The 20,639-nt window shown below is 40.5% G+C and overlaps 1 protein-coding gene across 1 annotated transcript in view; it reads right to left on the bottom strand.

Annotated features, from left to right (window-relative positions):
* LOC133985304 (NACHT, LRR and PYD domains-containing protein 12-like) overlaps window positions 1-19,298 on the bottom strand; it is a gene marked incomplete at its 3' end in the record, with an annotated part of 31,306 nt that extends 12,008 nt beyond the window's left edge. The window contains exons 1-15 of the mRNA XM_062424898.1: window positions 19,028-19,298; window positions 17,632-18,633; window positions 16,836-17,490; window positions 16,382-16,552; window positions 15,716-15,889; window positions 15,094-15,267; window positions 14,381-14,554; window positions 11,133-11,265; window positions 8,039-8,315; window positions 6,827-7,277; window positions 6,321-6,715; window positions 5,414-6,239; window positions 4,028-4,198; window positions 3,049-3,222; window positions 2,654-2,827 (exon numbers count right to left, since the gene is read on the bottom strand). Of these exons, the coding sequence (XP_062280882.1) occupies window positions 2,654-2,827; window positions 3,049-3,222; window positions 4,028-4,198; window positions 5,414-6,239; window positions 6,321-6,715; window positions 6,827-7,277; window positions 8,039-8,315; window positions 11,133-11,265; window positions 14,381-14,554; window positions 15,094-15,267; window positions 15,716-15,889; window positions 16,382-16,552; window positions 16,836-17,490; window positions 17,632-18,633; window positions 19,028-19,298 (5,222 nt within the window). The remainder of the gene's footprint in view (window positions 1-2,653; window positions 2,828-3,048; window positions 3,223-4,027; window positions 4,199-5,413; window positions 6,240-6,320; window positions 6,716-6,826; window positions 7,278-8,038; window positions 8,316-11,132; window positions 11,266-14,380; window positions 14,555-15,093; window positions 15,268-15,715; window positions 15,890-16,381; window positions 16,553-16,835; window positions 17,491-17,631; window positions 18,634-19,027) is intronic.
* Window positions 19,299-20,639: the final 1,341 nt, after the last annotated feature.

The following is a 20,639-nucleotide window of genomic DNA, read 5'->3' as shown; positions in this document are numbered from 1 at the left end:
TTGTTATTTGTATTTTGATTTCAGCCGTAAAGTCAAAGAATAAAGAAAACACAACATCAACTCATCAGAAGTGAGTACATTTCCTGGTAAGAACCAAATACTTTATCACTAACTTACAGGTCAAATAACAAAATTAGACACACAATTCTTTCCTGAAACTTACAAGAAATTAATAAGAAATCATTAAATATAATGGAGCTTTAAAATAAAGAGTGACATAAACTGGCGTGGTTAGACAGAAACATCTAACAGATTCACAGAAATCCAAAACAAAGAACACAGATTCAATCAAATATGATTCATTTATACACAAAGACAGAAAAATAACTACAATAAAAATAGAAGATATACATGAAGCTGAAGCTTCACACAGGATAAAAACGCTGACAAATGTATTTCCATGTTTATTAGAAGTTGGTCTTTGTTTAGCATCAGCATCATCCCACCAGCCTCCCTTCAGACGACTAGAAAACTTCTCAAACCAACGTTACACAACGCTTTACACAAAACTAACAAACATACAGCAAGAAAATAAAGCAGAAAACACAAAGAAGATCCAAATGTAAGATGTACAGCATATAAAACTAAATAAGTGGTAGATCAGTGGATAAAATGAGTTTGAAGAAGTGATTTAAAGGAAGATAAATACTTATCAAACAGGTTGATCCAGAGCCCTGACAGCAAAGACCAGGCTCCATATTTATCTGTGCTGATAATCAGCACTAATTCATTTCCCTCCACTCAGTGTGAAGTTAGAGAAAAACTAATGGTGGCTTTATTTATTGAATGATTCATGTGTTTAAACTGCTGATGGCACAGATAGATTTCAAAGAGCTGTAAGACACATAAGTCAACAGGAGGTTCAGCTGGAGATGAGTTGGACAGTGGAGAAGATACATTTCATGTTTTTAATCAAGTTGTGTCCGTTTGCATCATTATCTCTGTGTGCAGTGTTGTACAATACATGCAAGATGCTGCACTAATGTAGAAAACAAGATGGAAAGGAGTTGATTGGATAGGACTGGATCACATGATCTCACTTACAAATTAAAATCTTACAGTTAATGTTTAAATAAACCTCATTGGCTGACCTGAGTTTATTTACAAGCTGATGGACACAACGTTATTAATATCATTGATTGGTTGGTTGAAAGAGGAATTGGACAGGCTGTGAAACCATGAGGCTGAACCAAGAGAATTTCACCAGCTCAGTCACATGACATGTCATCTTAATGTCATCTTAACATATAGGCTGTATTTATTTCTCAGGCTTTCTTTACACTTTGTAAATATCATCCTAGTTTTGTTCCATAACCTTGGTAAGTTACCTGCCTGGTTACCTGTCTATACACATAATATACCAAATGACCACTGTTTAATATTTCCAGCTGAGACTGTGAGAAAACTACAACATGTCATCATTATTTCTACTTTGCTGCTCTGACTGTGGTAAAACAGCGACGTCTCACTCTCTCCCAGCAGTAATCCTTCTCCTGCTGAAAGTCACAGTCAATTCTCTTCTGCTTCATTCATTAGTTTTAGTCCTTGTTAACTCTCAGTGTGATTCCGAGACGCTTGATAAATATGAGCCCAGGCTCACAGTCTGACTTATAACACCTGTTTTTATCTTTTCTGAATCAAAGAGCTCATGTAGAACAAATCTGTAAAGTGCTGAATTCAGCTAAATCCAGAGATAACTGTTCAGTTTGTAGTCAGTTAAGAGACTTAAGTGAAGACGACAAAATCCAGATCCAGACTCCAGATTGATCATCAGGATCCAGCTGATCCTCTCTCAACACTCCTGGATGTTCACTCTCACTCTGACAGAGATCAATCCTCCCATCTGATGAGAGAAGAAGAAAGAACAGAGGAGATAAATGAGATGATGTTTAGTGAGACTCACTTCATCAGCTGTCAGTCAGTGATGCAGCACATCCAGTATAAAGAGCAGCAGGGACTTCAGTCCTGTTCAGACCAGAAGTGGAACAGCTGTGCAGCGTAGCTTGCTTCCTTTCAGCTCTAATGTTAACGTGTTGGAGTGAACACACTGAGCTCCAAGCTCAAACACCTGCACACACTTTTACTATCAAGTATGTTTCCTCTGCAGATTTCACTCAAGTACACAGAGGAAATAAAGTGCTCAGAACACGTCATAATGATGCTTGTGTGAAATCAGAGCCAGTGATTTGTAGGCTGCAGTCAGACTGATCTTAGAGCTCTGACAAAGATGAACTGATCAATAGTTTTGTGTTGAAATGAGAGAACAAACACTTTGAGATCAGATTTGATGGTGTGACAGTTTGATGATGAGGACCACTGTCTCTATACATCTTGTAAGGCTGTCAGCTGTAATCCAGCTTTATTTCCTGCAGACATCAACACAACAACAACAGTCGTCATCACATCAACTCAAGCACATGATCACAACAAGCTTCTGGCTCATCTGATTGGCTGACTGTTCTCTCTCTCTCTCTCTGTCTTTCTGTCCAATCCTGAAGCCTGTCACCATTCTCATCTCACAGCTTCACTGAGGAAAGCAGCACTAAGAAGGTTGGGGGTTCGCCAAGAAATACTGGATATTTGCTTTGATACTGACTGTGTTTAATACTAAACTGCTGAAACCAGCACAGACTGACTCCAACTCTCTACTGACCTCAGAGTCTCTAGTCTGCAGTCTGGATTCTGCTGAAGATCAGACAGCTGCTTCACATCTGAATCCTGCAGGTTGTTGTTACTCAGATCCAGCTCTATCAGATGGGAGGGGTTGGACTTCACAGCTGAGGCCAGAGAAGCACAGCTTATCTCTGACAAACTGCAGCCTTTCAACCTGAATAAAGAATATATTAGGTTTAAAAGACAAAGTTCATGCTTGAAATTATTCAGTGTTTCATAATAAGTTCAGAACTGAAGAAGGTTTAAATGTATAAGTTTAGAAAATGGAAACTCCAAACAGCTGAACCGAATGTTGGTTAAATGTGACAAGTTAGTGTCACCACAACTGTCACATCATATTAATCTCACTAAAGAAGTAAAAAGAAGGTGTCTGACCTCAGAGCCTCCAGTCTGCAGTCTGGATTCTTCAGAAAATCACTCAGCTGCTTCACGTCTGAATCCTTCAGGTTGTTGTTACTCAGATTCAGCTCTCTCAGATGGGAGGGGTTGGACTTCAGAGCTGAGACCAGAGAAGCACAGCTGATCTCTGACAAACTGCAGCCAATCAATCTGAATAAAGAATAAATTATGTATATTAAAATCCATTTATAATCCAATCAGATGTGTCTAGGTTTTAAATGTGTAGTTCAACTTTACTATGTCCTCATCAATGAGCTTTTCTCTAAAATGAGCAGAGTGACTTTGTCATTGTGTTGTTGTTGATCATCATAATCTCAGCCTTCTACAGCCATCATCCAAATATCAGCACAACATTCAGACACATATTCATGTCAGCATGTCATAAAATGCTGCTGAACTCTGTCACGTCCGTAATTAGAGAATCAATATATATTGATTATATATATAATCACAGACAGGTTGGACTAAAAACCTGTTCATTATTTATTATATGACCTTTTTTTTTTTACAGTATTTGGTAGTTTTTTGTTTGTAGATTTGTGTAATTAAAACATGTTATTGGTGGCAGTAATCATTCCTCCTGTCCATACTGACTGTAAAGTGGTCTCTTCCTACCATGGCTACATTATACGAAATGACTTAATACGTTTGGCTTAAGATAATATGAGGCTTTGACAGTTTGGTAGACTTTGATTTGTCTGAGTCAAAGTTATAAACTCTTTAGTCCCTCTTTCAGGTTCGATCCCTCCATTACAATTCAGCAGGGAAACACTGAAGACGTGAAGAAGCACATAGATACTTACTTGACACGTTCAAGTCAGACTGCTGAAGCCTTATATTAGCTTTTACACAGAACAAGACTCTGGATTTTGAATTCCAGAAAAGAAAAAAAACATACGTATATATATATATATATATATATATATATATATATATATATATATATGTAACTGACCTCAGAGTCTCCAGTCGACAGTTTGGACTCGCCAGTCCAGCAGACAAAAGCTTCACCCCTGAATCCTGCAGCTGGTTTTTACTCAGGTCCAGATCTGTCAGATGAGGGTTGGACTTCAGGGCTGAGGCCACATCTTCATAGTGAATCTCTGAGAGTCCACTGTTACAAAGTCTGTCATGACACATATATTAGGACATATGTTATCATAAAAGAGGACAATTTATGTTTACTTCATTTGATGATGAATGATTTTCCTAATTTTATCAATATTTGCTCTTTATCATCAGTGATCACTCTCAGTGGTTCAGCTAATCTTCTATTTAAGAAAAAAAAATTCCATTAATGTAAATAGACATTTGAGATAAACATTAAACAAGATGAGAGAGAGACAGAGAATGAAATGCATAAGGCTCCACTGCTGACATTGCAGTTATATGGGATGCGTCTTAATCAGTAGGCTAACCAGTAAGCTACCAGAACACTCATAGCTTAGCTGATGGTGTCTGACTGTGCTTGGATGAAGCAATAATTCTCATCACTCTCTCTCATACCTGCAGACTTTTAAACTTTGTTTTGCTTAGGACAGAAAATGTTACATTGAAGTTTCCATAATATGCACAGTCTGTCTTTGTGATCTGATCCCATGTCAGTCTCTACAAATAAATATTTATGGCACTTTTCCACTATACAGTTCTAGCACTACTCGGCTCGACTCGACTCGACTCGGGTTTTTTTGCGTTTCCATCGGGGATAGTACTTGGTACTTTTTTTGTATCTGCTCTGCCGAGGTTCCAAGCGAGCCAAGACGATACTAAATGTGACGTCAACAGACTGCCGGCCACTGATTGGTCAGAGAGTCGCTGGAAGAGTCATGAGCCGTCCCACACAAGAATCAAACCCAGCATTTATGAAATACCAACAACAGCGTTACAGCGATTAGTTTCTCTTCTCTTGCTTTGTGTGAGACAGAAAGCCTCATACAGCAGCAAGTACACCATCACCTCCATGTCCTACGTTGTTTATGTGTTTTCTGTCGCGTATACAACGAAGTCACAGCAGTTTAATGCAGCGTTGCTATGACGACCCCGCTCACGCTGAGGAGGAACTATAGTAATGGAAAAGGTTCCTGGTACCAAACTGAGCCGGGTCGAGTCCAGCTAGAAATGTATAGTGGAAAAGCGCCATTAGTCTTGGAGACAGATGACTGCATAATCAATATTATTTACACACACAACATTTGAAATAAGAACATCTGACTAAATATAACTAATATTATTAGTAGTAGAGTACTATTTTAACAATGTTAAGAATTTTATATGATCTATATTTGAAGAACTAATCTACTAATCTGCACTGATTTATAATGTTAATCACATCTGGACTTACCGAGCCTTTCTGCAGTTCCTCACAGCTGGGATCAGTCTCAGTCGTCCCTCGTCTGATGTTTTGTACTTCTCCAGGTCCAACTCATCCAGAACCTCCTCTGACATCTGCAGCATGTAGGCCAGAGCTGAGCAGTGGATCTCAGAGAGTTTCTTCTCTGATCTGTTCTCTGACTTCAGGAACTCTTGGATCTCCTGATGTACTGAGTGGTCGTTCATCTCCATCAGACACTGGAAGATGTTGATGCTTCTGTCAGGAGGGATACAGTCACTACCATTATGATAATAGTAATACTTGTCACTGTCCATCTCCTTCAGGTTGTCGATGATGCTCTGGATGGTTTCTGGACCGTTGTCTGTCTGACCCAGCAGGCCTCCTAAGAGACTCTGGTTGGACTCCAGAGAGAGGCCATGAAGGAAGCGAATAAACAGGTCCAGGTGGCCATTTTTACTTTTGAAGGATTTATCCATGACTTCCATTAGAAAATACTCCAGAAATGAGTTATGGTAGTATCCTCCTAGGAAGTCCTTCAGTACCTCTGTCTTCTTGCTGGTGTAACAGTTGTACATGTAAACTGCAGCCAGAAACTCCTGAACGCTCAGATGAACAAAGCTGTAGACTGTTTTCTGGAAGCTCACACTCTCTGTTTTGAAGATCTCTGTACAAACTCCTGATAACACAGAGGCCTCTGTGACATCAATACCACACTGCTCCAGGTCTTCTTGGTAGAACACAATGCTTCCTTTCTCCAGATGCTCATATGCCAGCCTCCCCAGCTTCAGAAGAAGGTTCCTGTCAGCCTCCGTCAGCTCCTGTGGACTCGTCTCATGTCCTTCATCACACTTGTTCTTCTTCTTCTTTGTCTTGTGTGCATCAGACTTGTTCTTCTTCCTCTTTGTCTTGTGTGCATCATACTTCTTCCTCTTTGTCTGAACCAGCAGGAAGTGTGAGTACAGGTCAGTCAGGGTCTTGGGCAGCTCCCCTCTCTGGTCTGAAGTCAACATTTCCTCCAGAACTGTAGCAGTGATCCAGCAGAAGACTGGGATGGTACACATGATGTGCAGGCTCCTGGATGTCTTAATGTGTGAGATGATACTGCTGGACTGCTCTTCATCACTGAATCTCCTCCTGAAGTACTCCTCCTTCTGGGCATCAGTAAAGCCTCGTACTTCTGTTACCCTGTCCACACATGAAGGAGGGATCTGATTGGCTGCTGCAGGTCGGGAAGTCATCCAGACGAGAGCCGAGGGAAGCAGCTTCCCCTTGATGAGGTTTGTCAACAGCACGCTGACTGATGACTTCTGTCTGACATCAGACACGACCTCACTCGTGTTGAAATCCAGTGAAAGTCTGCTTTCATCCAGGCCGTCAAAGATGAACAGAACTTTACAGACAGCGAGCTTCTCTGCTGTGAGCTTCTGTAATGTTGGATAGAAAACATGGATCAGCATGAGCAGACTGTACTGCTCATCTTTGACCAAATTCAGCACCCTGAACGAGAACAGAATCAACAGACTGATATCTTGGTTGTTGGAGCGCTGTGCCCAGTCCAGAGTGAACTTCAGCACTGAGAAGGTTTTTCCAACGCCAGCGACGCCGTTCATCAGAACCCCTCTGATGTGTTTCTGTTGGTCAGGTAAGACTTTAAAGATGTCCTGACACTTGATTGGAGCGTCATGGAGGGTCTTCATCTTGGAAGCTGTTTCAAGCTGCCTCACCTCATGTTGGGTATTAACCTCTTTACTCTGTCCCTCTGTGATGTGGACCTCATTGTGGATATCGTTGGGGAGGGTTCTTTTGGTTGGTTTACCACTCTTCATCAGACACATCTTATGTTTATCTAAAATGTTCTGCAGACCTACAACTGCTGAAAGAGAAGAAAAATGTAGACCTGAACAACTATTAGTGTGTTTATATGCACTGACATAACCAGGTTAGCGGGTTATACTGTAAATCTGTGTACAAGCAACAAATCTGATCAGATTCCTCCTCTACATTGACCTTATTCTCAGAGCATGCTTTGCTTATTTGATCAGTATTAGTGATAGAAGACATGTTAGTCCTGACTTTTTGTTCTGTTTTGCTCTGTGTCGGAGCCAGAACAACTCCTCACAATATGAATGTGTCTGAATTCAAGAAACTGTAAAATGTTAAGTGGTAGAAACCAACTTATTTAGACTTCTAAAGAATACTTTATGTTAATATCAGTTTTAGTTGGATTCTAAATTCAAGGATGAATTGCTCTGTAATGATTTCTCCTTTCATTCAGTGGAAGAGATATCGCCATATTTACTGTGAGCATGGGTGTGCGTAGTTACGTCTGCATCATTATACGATCATTTAGTCTGACTTCATGTGTGTTATCCCAATTAATTTTGAACCCCTGCAATTTAGGTGCTGTTAAAAGGGCTATATCATCACACACTACTTTCAATATTTACGTAAACCTACTGTCAATTATTTAATAAATGTAATGTCAATTATTTTATTTCAATATTTTTGAATTGAAGCACAGAGCCTGAAGAACAAAAATGAGTAGCTGTCCCCAATACTCATTGTCTGGACTGTTTCTCCTCACAAATCTGCTGTCTGGATGTGATGTGATGTTTATCTCTTCCTGTGACTGACCTTCTGCTCCTGAGCTGATGGTTGACAACTCGCTCACCAGATCATTCCTGCTGATCCTCTTTAAAATACTCTCCAAAACCTCCACAGCTCCAGCAAGTTCATATTTCTGCACCATCAGGTCGACCACATCCCGCCTCTCTGCTTTTGACAGCAGGTTCACTTTGATGGGCTTGATGTTGCCCACCTTTTCACGCAAGTACCACTTGAAGTTCCTGAATTCATCGTCTCTTAAATCATCCAGAATGTTGAGGAGGTCCGCCTCTGACATCTTGGCTCCCTGGTCAAATCAGAAAACATTAATAAGAGAACATGTTGTGTTTCTGTCCGTCTGCCAGTAGAAACTCATTCTGTGTTTGTATTGCATGTGATTGATTTGACAGACAGACCAGTTTGGCTGCAGTTGTTTCAGCGTCAGAAAAACTCAAGAGGATCTTCAGTAAAAACATCTCAACACAAGGCAACTCAGAAGCTGTTCTATCCAAAATGCACCTGTTAAAATTGGGATTTTTTCTGGCTTAAATGTTGAGAATAAAAATGTTATATTAAACCTGATTAACCAAATTAACGTGATTAATGCTAATTATTATCAATAAAAAGTCTTTAACAAAATGAGGAGGAAGTATTTAGGACCTTTTATCAAAGTCAAAGCAACTATTTAAAATACTCCAGTACAAATAATGGTCTTACATACAAAATCTTAAAATATTATCAGCAAAACATACTTAAAGTAATGCAAAACTACTTATCATGTCAGTTATATTATTTTTATATTATGTTAATATTATATTACGGCTGATACATTAACATGTAGCTGGTCATATGGACATAATTTGGACTACTTTATGAGTTAATAGGGAAAATCTTAATCTACTAAATCAGCAGTTACTCTAGCTGTCAGATACATTTAATGCAGTAGAAAGTAAAATATTCAGCAAAGAAACAAATTGGACTAAAAGTATAAGGTACGAGGAAAGGCAGACTTAAAATTGCCCTCGACTACAGTAAAGTTACCATAACCATAATATATAAGTGCACATGGTTTTCATTCACACAAAAAAAAGAAAGAAAAGTTTCTTCTCAACTCAAAGAAACATCTGGGACTCTTTCCCACCAGACATTTGCACTTCTGACTCTGTTTCCACCTTTAAATCCCGCTTGAAAACGCACCTATTCAGAGCTGCATACTCTGTCTCAAACTAACTATGCATCACGTTCTTGTTTATTTGTCGTACTGATGCACTTTATAGTCACATTCATATTTATTCTTTATGTTTGCACTAAACGTTACCTGATTTTTATTGTTTGATGTGCTGTTGTCGTGTTTTATGTGCCTTGTAAGGCGCCTTTAAATATAATACATTATTATTATTATTATTATTATTATTATTATTATTATTATTATTATTATTATTATATAAATCATCTCCTTTGTCATCATGGCACCTTTCAGATAACTGAACCTGAACTGCATTTTGCACTCTTTGGCTGTTCTTCACCTGTTCACACACTCAACTTTATATTACTATGTCCAGAATGTCGATTAAAGAAATATCAGCAAACATTTTGAAAATAGTTTCTCAAACAGGTGTTCACATTCATTCACTGTAAAATACTAAACACTGCAGAGTACAGGTATGAAAAGATCCACATTTCAATAAGAATATTAACAGCCTGAATAGTAATATTAACTGTAGAGATAAATAATTAACATTAGCAGAAGCAGTAACAGTAATACAAACATTAGCAGTTTTAATTGCAACTGAAACATCAGCCTGTCTAATTAAGTTAGAAAAGTAATTAAATACCAGACAGAGTATTCTTCTGCAGTCCTGCTCCCTTTAATGAATCTTCATAAGCATGTGCATAAAGACCTCTGATCTCTGCAGCGCATTTACCTGCTCACACAGACATTTTATACTTTCAGTCTCCAACCACCAACCACAACAACTGGTGACAGTTGCAAGCACCTTGCATACAGTGACACCTCATTGTCTGTATCAGTTCCATATATGGTGTCATGTCTGCCTTACAGCTTCCTGTCTTTGCATTGAGTTCACCTTTGTCACAATCATGTCTTCAAATCGGGGTCACCATGTATCATGCACCTCTTTTTCTTCTTTCCTAATAGACACGAGACTTATTTCACCTACACAAACCAGGTGTGAGATGTCTTAGTGAGACATTTTAACCCTTTATTTATTCAGGTTTATTTATGTATTTATTTTATTTCACTCAGCAGCAGCTCTTTTTCAGGAAAGCCCTGATGACATTCACACAGTAATATTTATTCTAAGTAAATTCTCGATTTGTATTGTCTAATATTAAAGTGAATATATACGTTTCATCAATTTATACATTCTATAGATTTTCTGTAAGAGGGCAAATTACTTTTACAGCAAAATTGACAAATACTTTCCTGTGAATAAAGGAGAAAAGTCTTTAATATATGAGCTTTAATTCCAAAAACTTTATTTTCGTAAAATTTTGCATGTGTCTTCTTATAGGGACACATTTCAGAATAAAGAATAAAGAACACTTAATTGGGGACAGTTTGTCCTCAATTTGACCGCCAAAAACAACAAACCCAAAATATTTTTTGGGTGAGTGGTTGTGGTTATGGTTAGGTTTAGGGTATGTTTCCAGCGTTTCCAGGAATGTGTGTGTGTGCGTGCGTACGTGTGTGTGATCAGATGAAAATAAAAGTATGTTGCACACATCTAAACTTAAAGTCTGTGTGGGAACAAGTTTTGTGTCTTTTGTGAGGGGGGGGGGTGTTAGTGTGCATGAACAACATTTCATATTCTGCTCTGTTCAGTCCAACATACATGACAGATGTTATACAATTCATTGGGAGTCCCTGCTGAAACAGGACCTGAAAAATCCTGGAACAAAAGTACCTGTATTCAATAACCAGCTGTCACATATTACTTACAGCTTGTATAGAAAATAAGAAAATAAAAATGCTGTGAGGTTGAAACTGCAGCAGGAGCTCTGACATAGAGTTGTAGCTAATGACTATGTTCATTATTGATCCATTTTCTATACCACTTATATTATAGAGGGTCACGGGAGGGTGGAGCCAATCTCGGCTGACATTGGGCGAGAGGCGGGGTACACCTGGTAACCAGTCAATCACAGGGCTGACATATAGTATGGAGACAATCGTTAAAGGGGAGGTTTTCCTTGCTGCTGTCGCCAACTGCTGCTCATCGGGGAATGTCGGGTCTCTTTAAAAAAAAAGTATAGAGTACAGTCTAGACCTGCTCTCGGTGAAAAGTGCCTTGCAACAACCTTTGGTGTGATTTGACACTATATGAATAAAATTAATTGAACTTAGGGGCAATTTAGAGTAATCAATAAACCAAACGTGCATGTTTTTGGTTTGTGGCAGGAAGCTGGAGTATCAGGAGAGAACCAACGCAGGCACAAGGAGAACATTGCTCATTGCAACCCAGAAACTTGCTGTGGAGTGAGAGTACAATAATAGAAACCAGACAAGAGCAGAACATTGAACAATAATAACAATACAAGCACTAACTAGGTAATGTTTAGCTTTTTTGATTGAAAATGTCTTAAATCTATTGATCAAATATCAAAATAATTTCCTGTCCATCGACTAATTGATTAGTCAACTGATCATTTCAGCTCCACACTGTTATGTGTTGGTGGATGTTGCTTGTGGTGTGTAAAAAAAAAACCCTCAATCTGTTTCTTTCAGTTTGAGGTTTTAAAAGTCTTAAAATAAATATTTTTTTCTGCAGATCAGTCATTCTGTCTCCATTTAGTGGCTGAAATAGGTCACAGCACAGTGAGGCTTCTGTGGTTGAACAGTAGCTCAACTTCTCTGATCAGCTGTACCAACAACAGACTCATAATTTGCATCTGCACTTTAAAACTCCGGGACTGTGTTGAACTGTCATATTCATTTGTTCTATTGTTGTATCGTGTTTAACTGTGATGTATGTGTACTTAAGTTTAATCACCTTGCAATTTGCATTATTTCATTATGCCTTTCAGAAATGTACGGTAAAAATGACAATAAACTATTATTTAACAGCAGAGTTAATGCCTGATATTTGAGAGAGGAGGATGCAGCTGAACAATGTCTGTTTATATTGTAACACTGTTTTTACCTGCATGTAGAGAGCAGAAGTTAACTCGGGGTGTAGCCGAAAGAGGAATAGGACAGTGGGAGAGAAGATGTTCTTCATGGAGAGGCCAGGTGAACTAACACCAAACCTCACATCAGCAATCTAACCTTTGGGTTATTTAACATCCGCTCGCTGACCAACAAGGGACCTTTGCTCTATGATCTACTGAATGACCATAAGTTTGATTTCTTATGCTTGACTGAGACGTAGCAGCAGCCTAATGACTTTTCACACCTTAATCAAACTATTCCTCCTGGGTTTGTCTACACATCACAACCCAGTGGTGGCTTGGTGATACTATACAGTGAAAAGTGGAAAGTGTCCTCTATTACGGTGCCTGTGTAGCCTTCATTTGAGTCCATTGCTCTGCAAATCAAGGGTCCAACTCCTACCATCCTCGCCACTATTTATCGACCACCCAAGCTGAATAACAGTATGCCTTCCGAAAGGAATACTCTGACTTCTTAACAACCTTATGTCCTGGGACCTCTAATTTACTATTGCTGGGTGTTTAATATTTCAGCTAAATCCAGAGATGACTGTTCAGTTTGTAGTCAGTTCAGAGACTTAAGTGAAGACGACAAAATCCAGATGGATCATTAGGATCCAGCTGATCCTCTCTCAACACTCCTGGATGTTCACTCTCACTCTGACAGAGATCACTGCCACCACTTCCATCTGATGAGAGAAGAAGAAAGAACAGAGGAGATAAATGAGTGTTTAGTGAGAATCACTTCATCAGCTGTCAGTCAGTGATGCAGCACACATAATTCATGCTCCTGTTATTTTCAGTGTTGTTTGTTACTATGTCTCTCTCTCTCTCTCTCTCTCTCTCTCTCTCTCTCTCTCTCTCTCTCTCTCTCTCTCTCTCTCTCTCTCTCTCTCTCTCTCTCTCTCTCTCTCTCTCTCTCTCTCTCTCTCCCTCAACCCCAACTGGTCGAGGCAGATGGTCTCCCACCTAGAGCCCGGTTGTGCTTTCTTCCTGTTAAAGGGGAGTTTTTCTTTGCTGCTGTCATCAAGTGCTGCTCATGTGGGAATGTTGGGTCTCTTTGAATGAAATTAAATAGTACGGTCTAGACCTGCTCTATGTGAAAAGTGTCTTGAGATGACTTTTCTTTAGATTTGGTGCTACATAAATAAAGATTGATTAATTGATTGAACAGTCATCTCACAAAAGTAATTATTTTGTCATTAATTCAAGACATTTTTGCAACTGCTGCCGTTTTTGAAGGTGAACTACAAGATAGCTGAAGATAACACTGAAGTGTGTCACGCTGTAGACAGTCTGGAGGCTGCACTGCCCTCACAGATGAGTTCCACCTTTTCCGTTCCATCAACACCAAACACCTGAGCACTGATGAGAGGAATTGATAAGCTTGAACGCATACAATCCCAATGGACTGGACAATTGGAGACGGTTCTAATCTGGAACCGGTTCCCGATTCCCATCCCTACACATCATTACTGCAGAAACAGAGACATTCACTCATCAGTTTACTGATGGATTTACTGCTGATACATGTCAACTCTTATCAAAGTTTAAAGCTACAGAGTCTCTGTGGGTTTTGAAAATGTTTCCTGCTGTTAAATCATCACATGACAATCACTCAGAGCTCTCAGCTAAACAGCTGCTGTGATTCCTGGACTTCAGCAGATATTCTGGTCTGTATAAAGACCACATGGTTACTAAACGTAATGATGCTTGTGTGAAATCAGAGCCAGTGATTTGCAGGCTGCAGTCAGACTGATCTTAGAGCTCTGACAAAGATGAAGTAATCAATAGTTTAGTGTTGAAATGAGAGAACAAACACTTTGAGATCAGATTTGATGGTGTGACAGTTTGATGATGAGGACCACTGTCTTTATACATCTTGTAAGGTTGTCAGCTGTAATCCACCTTTATTTCCTGCAGACATCAACATAACAACAACAGTCGTCTTCACATCAACTCAAACACATGATCGCAACAAGCTTCTGGCTCATCTGATTGGCTGACTGTTCTCTCTCTCTCTCTGTCTTTCTGTCCAATCCTGAAGCCTGTCACCATTCTCCTCTCACAGCTTCACTGAGGAAAGCAGCACTGAGAAGGTTGGAGCTTCACCAGGAAATACTGGATATTTTCTTTGATACTGACTGTGTTTATTACTAAACTGCTGAAACCAGCACAAGCTGACTCCAACTCTCTACTGACCTCAGAGTCTCCAGTCTGCAGCCTGAACTCGCCTGAAGATCAAACAGCTGCTTCACGTCTGAATCCTGCAGGTTGTTGAGTCTCAGATCCAGCGATCTCAGATGGGAGGGGTTGGACTTCAGAGCTGAGGCCAGAGAAGCACAGCTGATCTCGGTCAAACTGCAGTTATTGAACCTGGATGAATAAATTATATCATTTTTTAGAGGTCAAAGGTCATGTTTGAGATCAGATTAGAATGTAAGTGTAGAAAATGGAAACATCCTAACGTTTGCAAAGATACCAAATATGTCAGGATGGATTTGGGAAAACAAGAGGAAAATGATGTTGAACATATCTACAATATTTACATGATCACAGCATCTTGTGTTTAAATATTTCAGTTAGTAGAAAACACTGCACAGCTTCATTAAAGTAGTGGAACAAGTAAATACTGCTCTCTGATTGAGTTTCTAGGTTTAAAGTTAAAGAATGAAATTTAAAGTGAAGGTTAAATCTAAAGTAGAAATATATCCAGTGTAGATTTTTCTCATCTTATGAGGGTTTTAAATGTGCAGCTCAACATTGCTCTGACACAGTCAATGAACTAAACCACTGAAGAATAAAACAGACTTTCCCATTTACCTACTTAGTGTGGAATAGCATAATAATCAACATTATAAGTAAAAACAAAAACAACCCACCCCCCCCAAAAAACAAACAAACAAACAAACAACCTCAGCTTCTCCAGTCTACAGTCTCGACTCTTCAGAAAATTACACAACAGCTTCATTCCCGAATCCTGTATCTTGTTTCTTCTCAGATCCAGCTTTCTCAGATGGGAGGGGTTGGACTTCAGAGCTGAGACCAGAGAAGCACAGCTGATCTCTGACAAACTGCAGTGCCTCAATCTGAATAAAGAATACATTATGTAAATTAAAATCCATTAATAATCCATTCAGATGTGTCGATCTGTCAATGAACTTTTCTTTAAAATGAGCATAGTGACTTTGTCATTGTGTTATTGTGAATCCACATAATGTCAGCCTTCATCATCCAAAATATCACCACAACTTTCAGACACATATTCATGTCAACACTGAGTCATAAAAATCACCCAAATTGATTTATGTGTGTTCTAAAGGATCAATATACATGATTATTGATTATTGATTATTAATTTTAAATTTATTAAATCACACATTTTCTAAGTTTCTTTAAGAATAAGTCATCTTTTATAACTGATTAAACTTTATACAGTATTAAGAATTAAATATGGAAAACAGAAAATGTAAATAAATTAGGTTCAGTTGTTAAACATAAAGATCAAGATTAAAAACAGGCAGTCAGTGAACTGACCCCAGAGTCTCCAGTTTACAGTCTGGTTTCTCCAGAAAACCACACAGTAGCTTCAGTCCTGAATCCTGCAGCTTGTTTCCACTCAGATCCAGCTCTCTCAGATGGGAGGAGTTGGACTTCAGCGCTGAGATCAGAGAAACACAGCTGGTCTCTGACAAACTGCAGAGACTCAATCTGAATAAAGAATCCAACATATGGATTAATTAGTAATTAGAGGATCAATATTAAATCAGACACATTGGATTAAAAACCTGTTCATTATTTTTTTACATGACCTATTCTTCTTATATTTGGTAGTTTTTTGTTTGCAGATTTGTGTAATTAAAACATGTTATTGGTGGTAGTAATCATTCCTCCTGTCCATACTGACTGTGAAGTGGTCTCTTCCTACCACAACTATACTTCATAGGTTCAGCTGAAGGAATATGAGGCTTTGGCAGTCTGGTAGACTCCCACTTGATTTGTCGGACTCAAAATTACAGACTATTCACCACAAAATTTCCTCTGTGTGTTACAATCCCTCCACTGCAGCTCAGGGAGGAATGTTTACACTTTGGAAGTCATTTTTACACAAATCCCGAAAGTTATGAACCAAACATTTGAAATTTTAGTGAAAGACTTGAATGGAATATATGGAAAACACTACCAAAGCTACAGTGAACTGACCTCAGAGTCTCCAGTCTACAGTTTGGATTCTCCAGTCCAGCAGACAAAAGCTTCACCCCTGAATCTTGCAACTGGTTTTCACTCAGGTCCAGTTCTGTCAGATGGGGGTTGGACTTCAGAGCTGAGGCCACAACTTCACAGTGAATCTCTGAGAGTCCACAGTTACAAAGTCTGTCATGACACATATATTACAACATATGTTATCATAAAAGAGGACACTTTATATTTACTTCATGCATTTGATGATGAAAGAGTTTAACATTCCCTTTTATGATCAACATTTGTTTTTTATCATCAGTGTTAAATATCAGTGGTTCAGCTAATCTTTTTTTCTGGATAACAAGTAGAGCACTACTTTAACAATGGTAAGAATTTAATTAATTAAGTTAGGGTTAAAGAACGAATAACCTAATAATCTGCACTGATTTATAATGTTAATCACATCTGGATTTACCGAGCCTTTCTGCAGTTCCTCACAGCTGGGATCAGTCTCCGTCGTCCCTCCTTCGATGTGTTGTACTTCTTCAGGTCCAACTCATCCAGAACCTCCTCTGACATCTGCAGCATGTAGGCCAGAGCTGAGCAGTGGATCTCAGAGAGTTCCTTCCCTGATCTGTTCTCTGACTTCAGGAACTCTTGGATCTCCTGATGTACTGAGCGGTCGTTCATCTCCATCAGACAGTAGAAGATGTTGATGCTTCTGTCAGGAGAGACAGACCAAGTGTTCATCTCCTTCAGGTTGTTGATGACTCTCTGGATGGTTTCTGGACTGTTGTCTGTCTGACCAGGCAGGCCTCCTAAGAGACTCTGGTTGGACTCCAGAGAGAGGCCATGAAGGAAGCGGACAAACAGGTCCAGGTGGCCATTTTTACTTTTCAAGGATTTCCTCATGGCTCCCATTAGGAAGACGTCCAGAGATGAATCATTGTAGTCTTCTCCTAGGAAGTCCTTCAGTACCTCTGTCTTCCTGTTGGTGTAACAGTGGTACATGTAGACTGCAGCCAGAAACTCCTGAACGCTCAGATGAACAAAGCTGTAGACTTTTTTCTGGTAGATCCCATTCTCTCTTCTGAGGATTTCTCTACAAACTCCTGATGACACAGAGACCTCTATCACATCAAGACCACACTGCTCCAGGTCTTTTTCATAGAAAACAAAGCTTCCTTTCTCCAGATGCTCATATGCCAGCCTCCCGAGCTTCAGAAAAACGTTCCTGTCAACCTCTGTCAGCTCCTGTGGACTCGTCTCACGTCCCTCATCATACTTGTTCTTCTTCCTCTTTGTCCAGCAAAGAACCAGCAGGAAGTGTGAGTACAGGTCAGTCAGGGTCTTTGGCAGCTCTCCTCTCTGGTTTGAAGTCAACATTGGCTTCAGAACTGTAGCAGTGATCCAGCAAAAGACTGGGATGTGACACATGATGTGGAGGCTCCTGGATGTCTTGATGTGTGAGATGATTGTGCTGGACTGCTCTTCATCACTGAATCTCCTCCTGAAGTACTCCTCCTTCTGGATGTCAGTGAAGCCTCGTACTTCTGTTACCCTGTCCACACATGAAGGAGGGATCTGATTGGCTGCTGCAGGTCTGGAAGTTATCCAGATGAGAGCCAAGGGAAGCAAATTCCCCTTGATGAGGTTTGTCAACAGCACGCTGACTGATGACTTCTGTGTGACATCAGTCACGACTTCACTGGTGTTGAAATCCAGTGAAAGTCTGCTTTCATCCAGGCCGTCAAAGATGAACAGAACTTTACAGACAGCGAGCTTCTCTGCTGTGAGCTTCTGTAATGTTGGATAGAAAACATGGATCAGCATGAGCAGACTGTACTGCTCATCGTTGATCACGTTCAGCTCTTTGAACGAAAGCAGAATCAGTAGACTGATATCTTGGTTTTTGGAGCGCTGTGCCCAGTCCAGAGTGAACTTCTGCACTGAGAAGGTTTTTCCAACGCCAGCGACGCCGTTCATCAGAACCACTCTGATGTATTTCTGGTGGTTGGGTAAGGGTTTAAAGATGTCGTGACACTTGATGGGAGTTTCCTGGAGGGTCTCCATCTTGGAAGCTGTTTCAAGCTGCCACACCTCATGTTGAGTATTGACATCTTCACTCTTTCCCTCTGTGATGTAGACCTCAGTGTAGATCTCGTTGAGGAGGGTTTCACTTCCTGCTTCATCAGTTCCTTCAGTCACATGTTGACAACTCCTCGTCAAACAGATCTGATGTATATGTAAAACCTTCTTCAGATGACCATCAACTAAAACAGAAGAGAAATATAGATCTGAAGGACTGTCAGTGTGTTTACATTCACTTACATCACGAGGTTAGGCGGGTTGATCAGTGGAAGAGATATTGCGTCATTATACAATCATTTTGTCTGACTTAATGTGTATCATCCCCATTACTTTGAATCCCTGCAATTAAGGCACAATGTGTTAAAAGGTCTATATATTCCACAAAGTCCTTTCTATGTTGAGGTACATTTACTCATTTTAAAGCTGAGACTTCAGTGTAGTGTCAATTATTTTATTTTTAATTGAAGCACAGAGCCTGAAGCACAAAAAATGAGTAACTGTCCAAATAGTGTCTGGAGTGTTTCTCCTCACAGATCTGCTGTCTGGATGTGATGTTTATCTCTTCCTGTGACTGACCTTCTGCTCCTGAGCTGATGGTTGACAACTCGCTCACCAGATCATTCCTGCTGATCTTCTTTAAAATGCTCTCCAAAACCTCCACAGCTCCAGCAAGTTCATATTTCTGCACCATCAGGTCGACCACATCCCGCCTCTCTGCCTTTGACAGCAGGTTCACTTTGATGGGCTTGATGTTGCCCACCTTTTCGTGCTTCAGGTGCCACTTGAAGTTCTTGAATTCATCGTCTCTTAAATCATCCAGAATGTTGAGGAGGTCCGCCTCTGACATCTTGGCTCTCTGGTCAAATCAGAAAACATTAATAAGAGAACATGTTGTGTTTCTGTCTGTCTGCCAGTAAAAACTCATTCTGTGTTTGTACTGAATCGGATTGATTTGACAGACAGACCAGTTTGGCTGCAATTGTTTCAGTGTCAAAAAACTCAAGAGGATCTTCAGTAAAAACGTCTCAACACAAGGCAACACAGAAGATGTTCTATCAAAAATGTTGAGAATAAAAGTTCAATCCATAACAATATTTAACAAAGCGATCTCACCAAAGTGTTTAGTTTTGTGTGAGTCTTCTGTTTTGACATCTCACCTGTTTATTGTGGTTCAGTGAACTCTGGTATCTTTACATGTTTTGGTTAATTAATTTAAACCACCCGTAGGAGGGGCCAAACGGGTCGGGTGCAATGTGAGCTGGGCGGCAGCCGAAAGCGGGGACCTTGGCGGTCCGATCCTTGGCTGCAGAAGCTAGCTCTAGGGACGTGGAATGTCACCTCTCTGGTGGGGAAGGAGCCTGAGCTGGTGCGCGAGGTTGAGAAGTTCCGGCTAGATATAGTCGGCCTCACCTCGACGCATAGCGAGGGCTCCGGAACCAGTCTTCTCGAGAGGGGTTGGACTCTCTTCCACTCTGGAGTTGCCACTGGTGAAAGGCGCCGGGCAGGGGTGGCAGTACTTATTGCTCCCCGGCTTGGTGCCTGTACGTTGGAGTTTACCCCGGTGGACGAGAAGGTAGCCTCCCTCCGCCTTCGGGTGGGGGGATGGATCCTGACTGTTGTTTGTGCCTATGGTCCAAACAGCAGTTCAGAGTATCCACCCTTTTTGGAGTCCTTAGAGGGGGGGCTGGAGAGTGCTCCCTCTGGGGATTCCCTCGTCCTGCTGGGGGATTTGAACGCTCACGTTGGCAGCAACAGTGAGACCTGGAAAGGTGTGATTGGGAGGAACTGCCACCTCGATCTGAACCCAAGTGGTGGTTTGTTATTGTACTTTTGTGCTCGTCACAGATTGTCCTTAACGAACACCATGTTCAAGCATAAGGGTGTCCATATGTGCACTTGGCACCAGAACGCCCTAGGCCACAGTTCGATGATTGACCTTGTAGTCATGTCGTCGGACTTGCGGCTGCATGTCTTGGACACTTGGGCAAAGAGAGGGGCGGAGCTGTCAACTGATCACCACCTGGTGGTGAGTTGGCTCCGATGGTGGGGGAGGATGCCGGTCAGACCTGGCAGACCCAAACGCATTGTGAGGGTCTGCTGGGAACGTCTGGCAGAGTCAGAGGAGAACTTTCACCATGTACCGGGGGAGGCAAGGGACATTGATTCCGAGTTTGCCATGTTCCGTGCC

Source organism: Scomber scombrus, chromosome 8 (genome assembly GCF_963691925.1).
Source record: "Scomber scombrus chromosome 8, fScoSco1.1, whole genome shotgun sequence".
Taxonomy (NCBI): domain Eukaryota; kingdom Metazoa; phylum Chordata; class Actinopteri; order Scombriformes; family Scombridae; genus Scomber; species Scomber scombrus.
The sequence above is the reverse complement of the archived record's forward strand: the minus strand, read 5'-3'. Positions and strand labels throughout refer to the sequence as shown.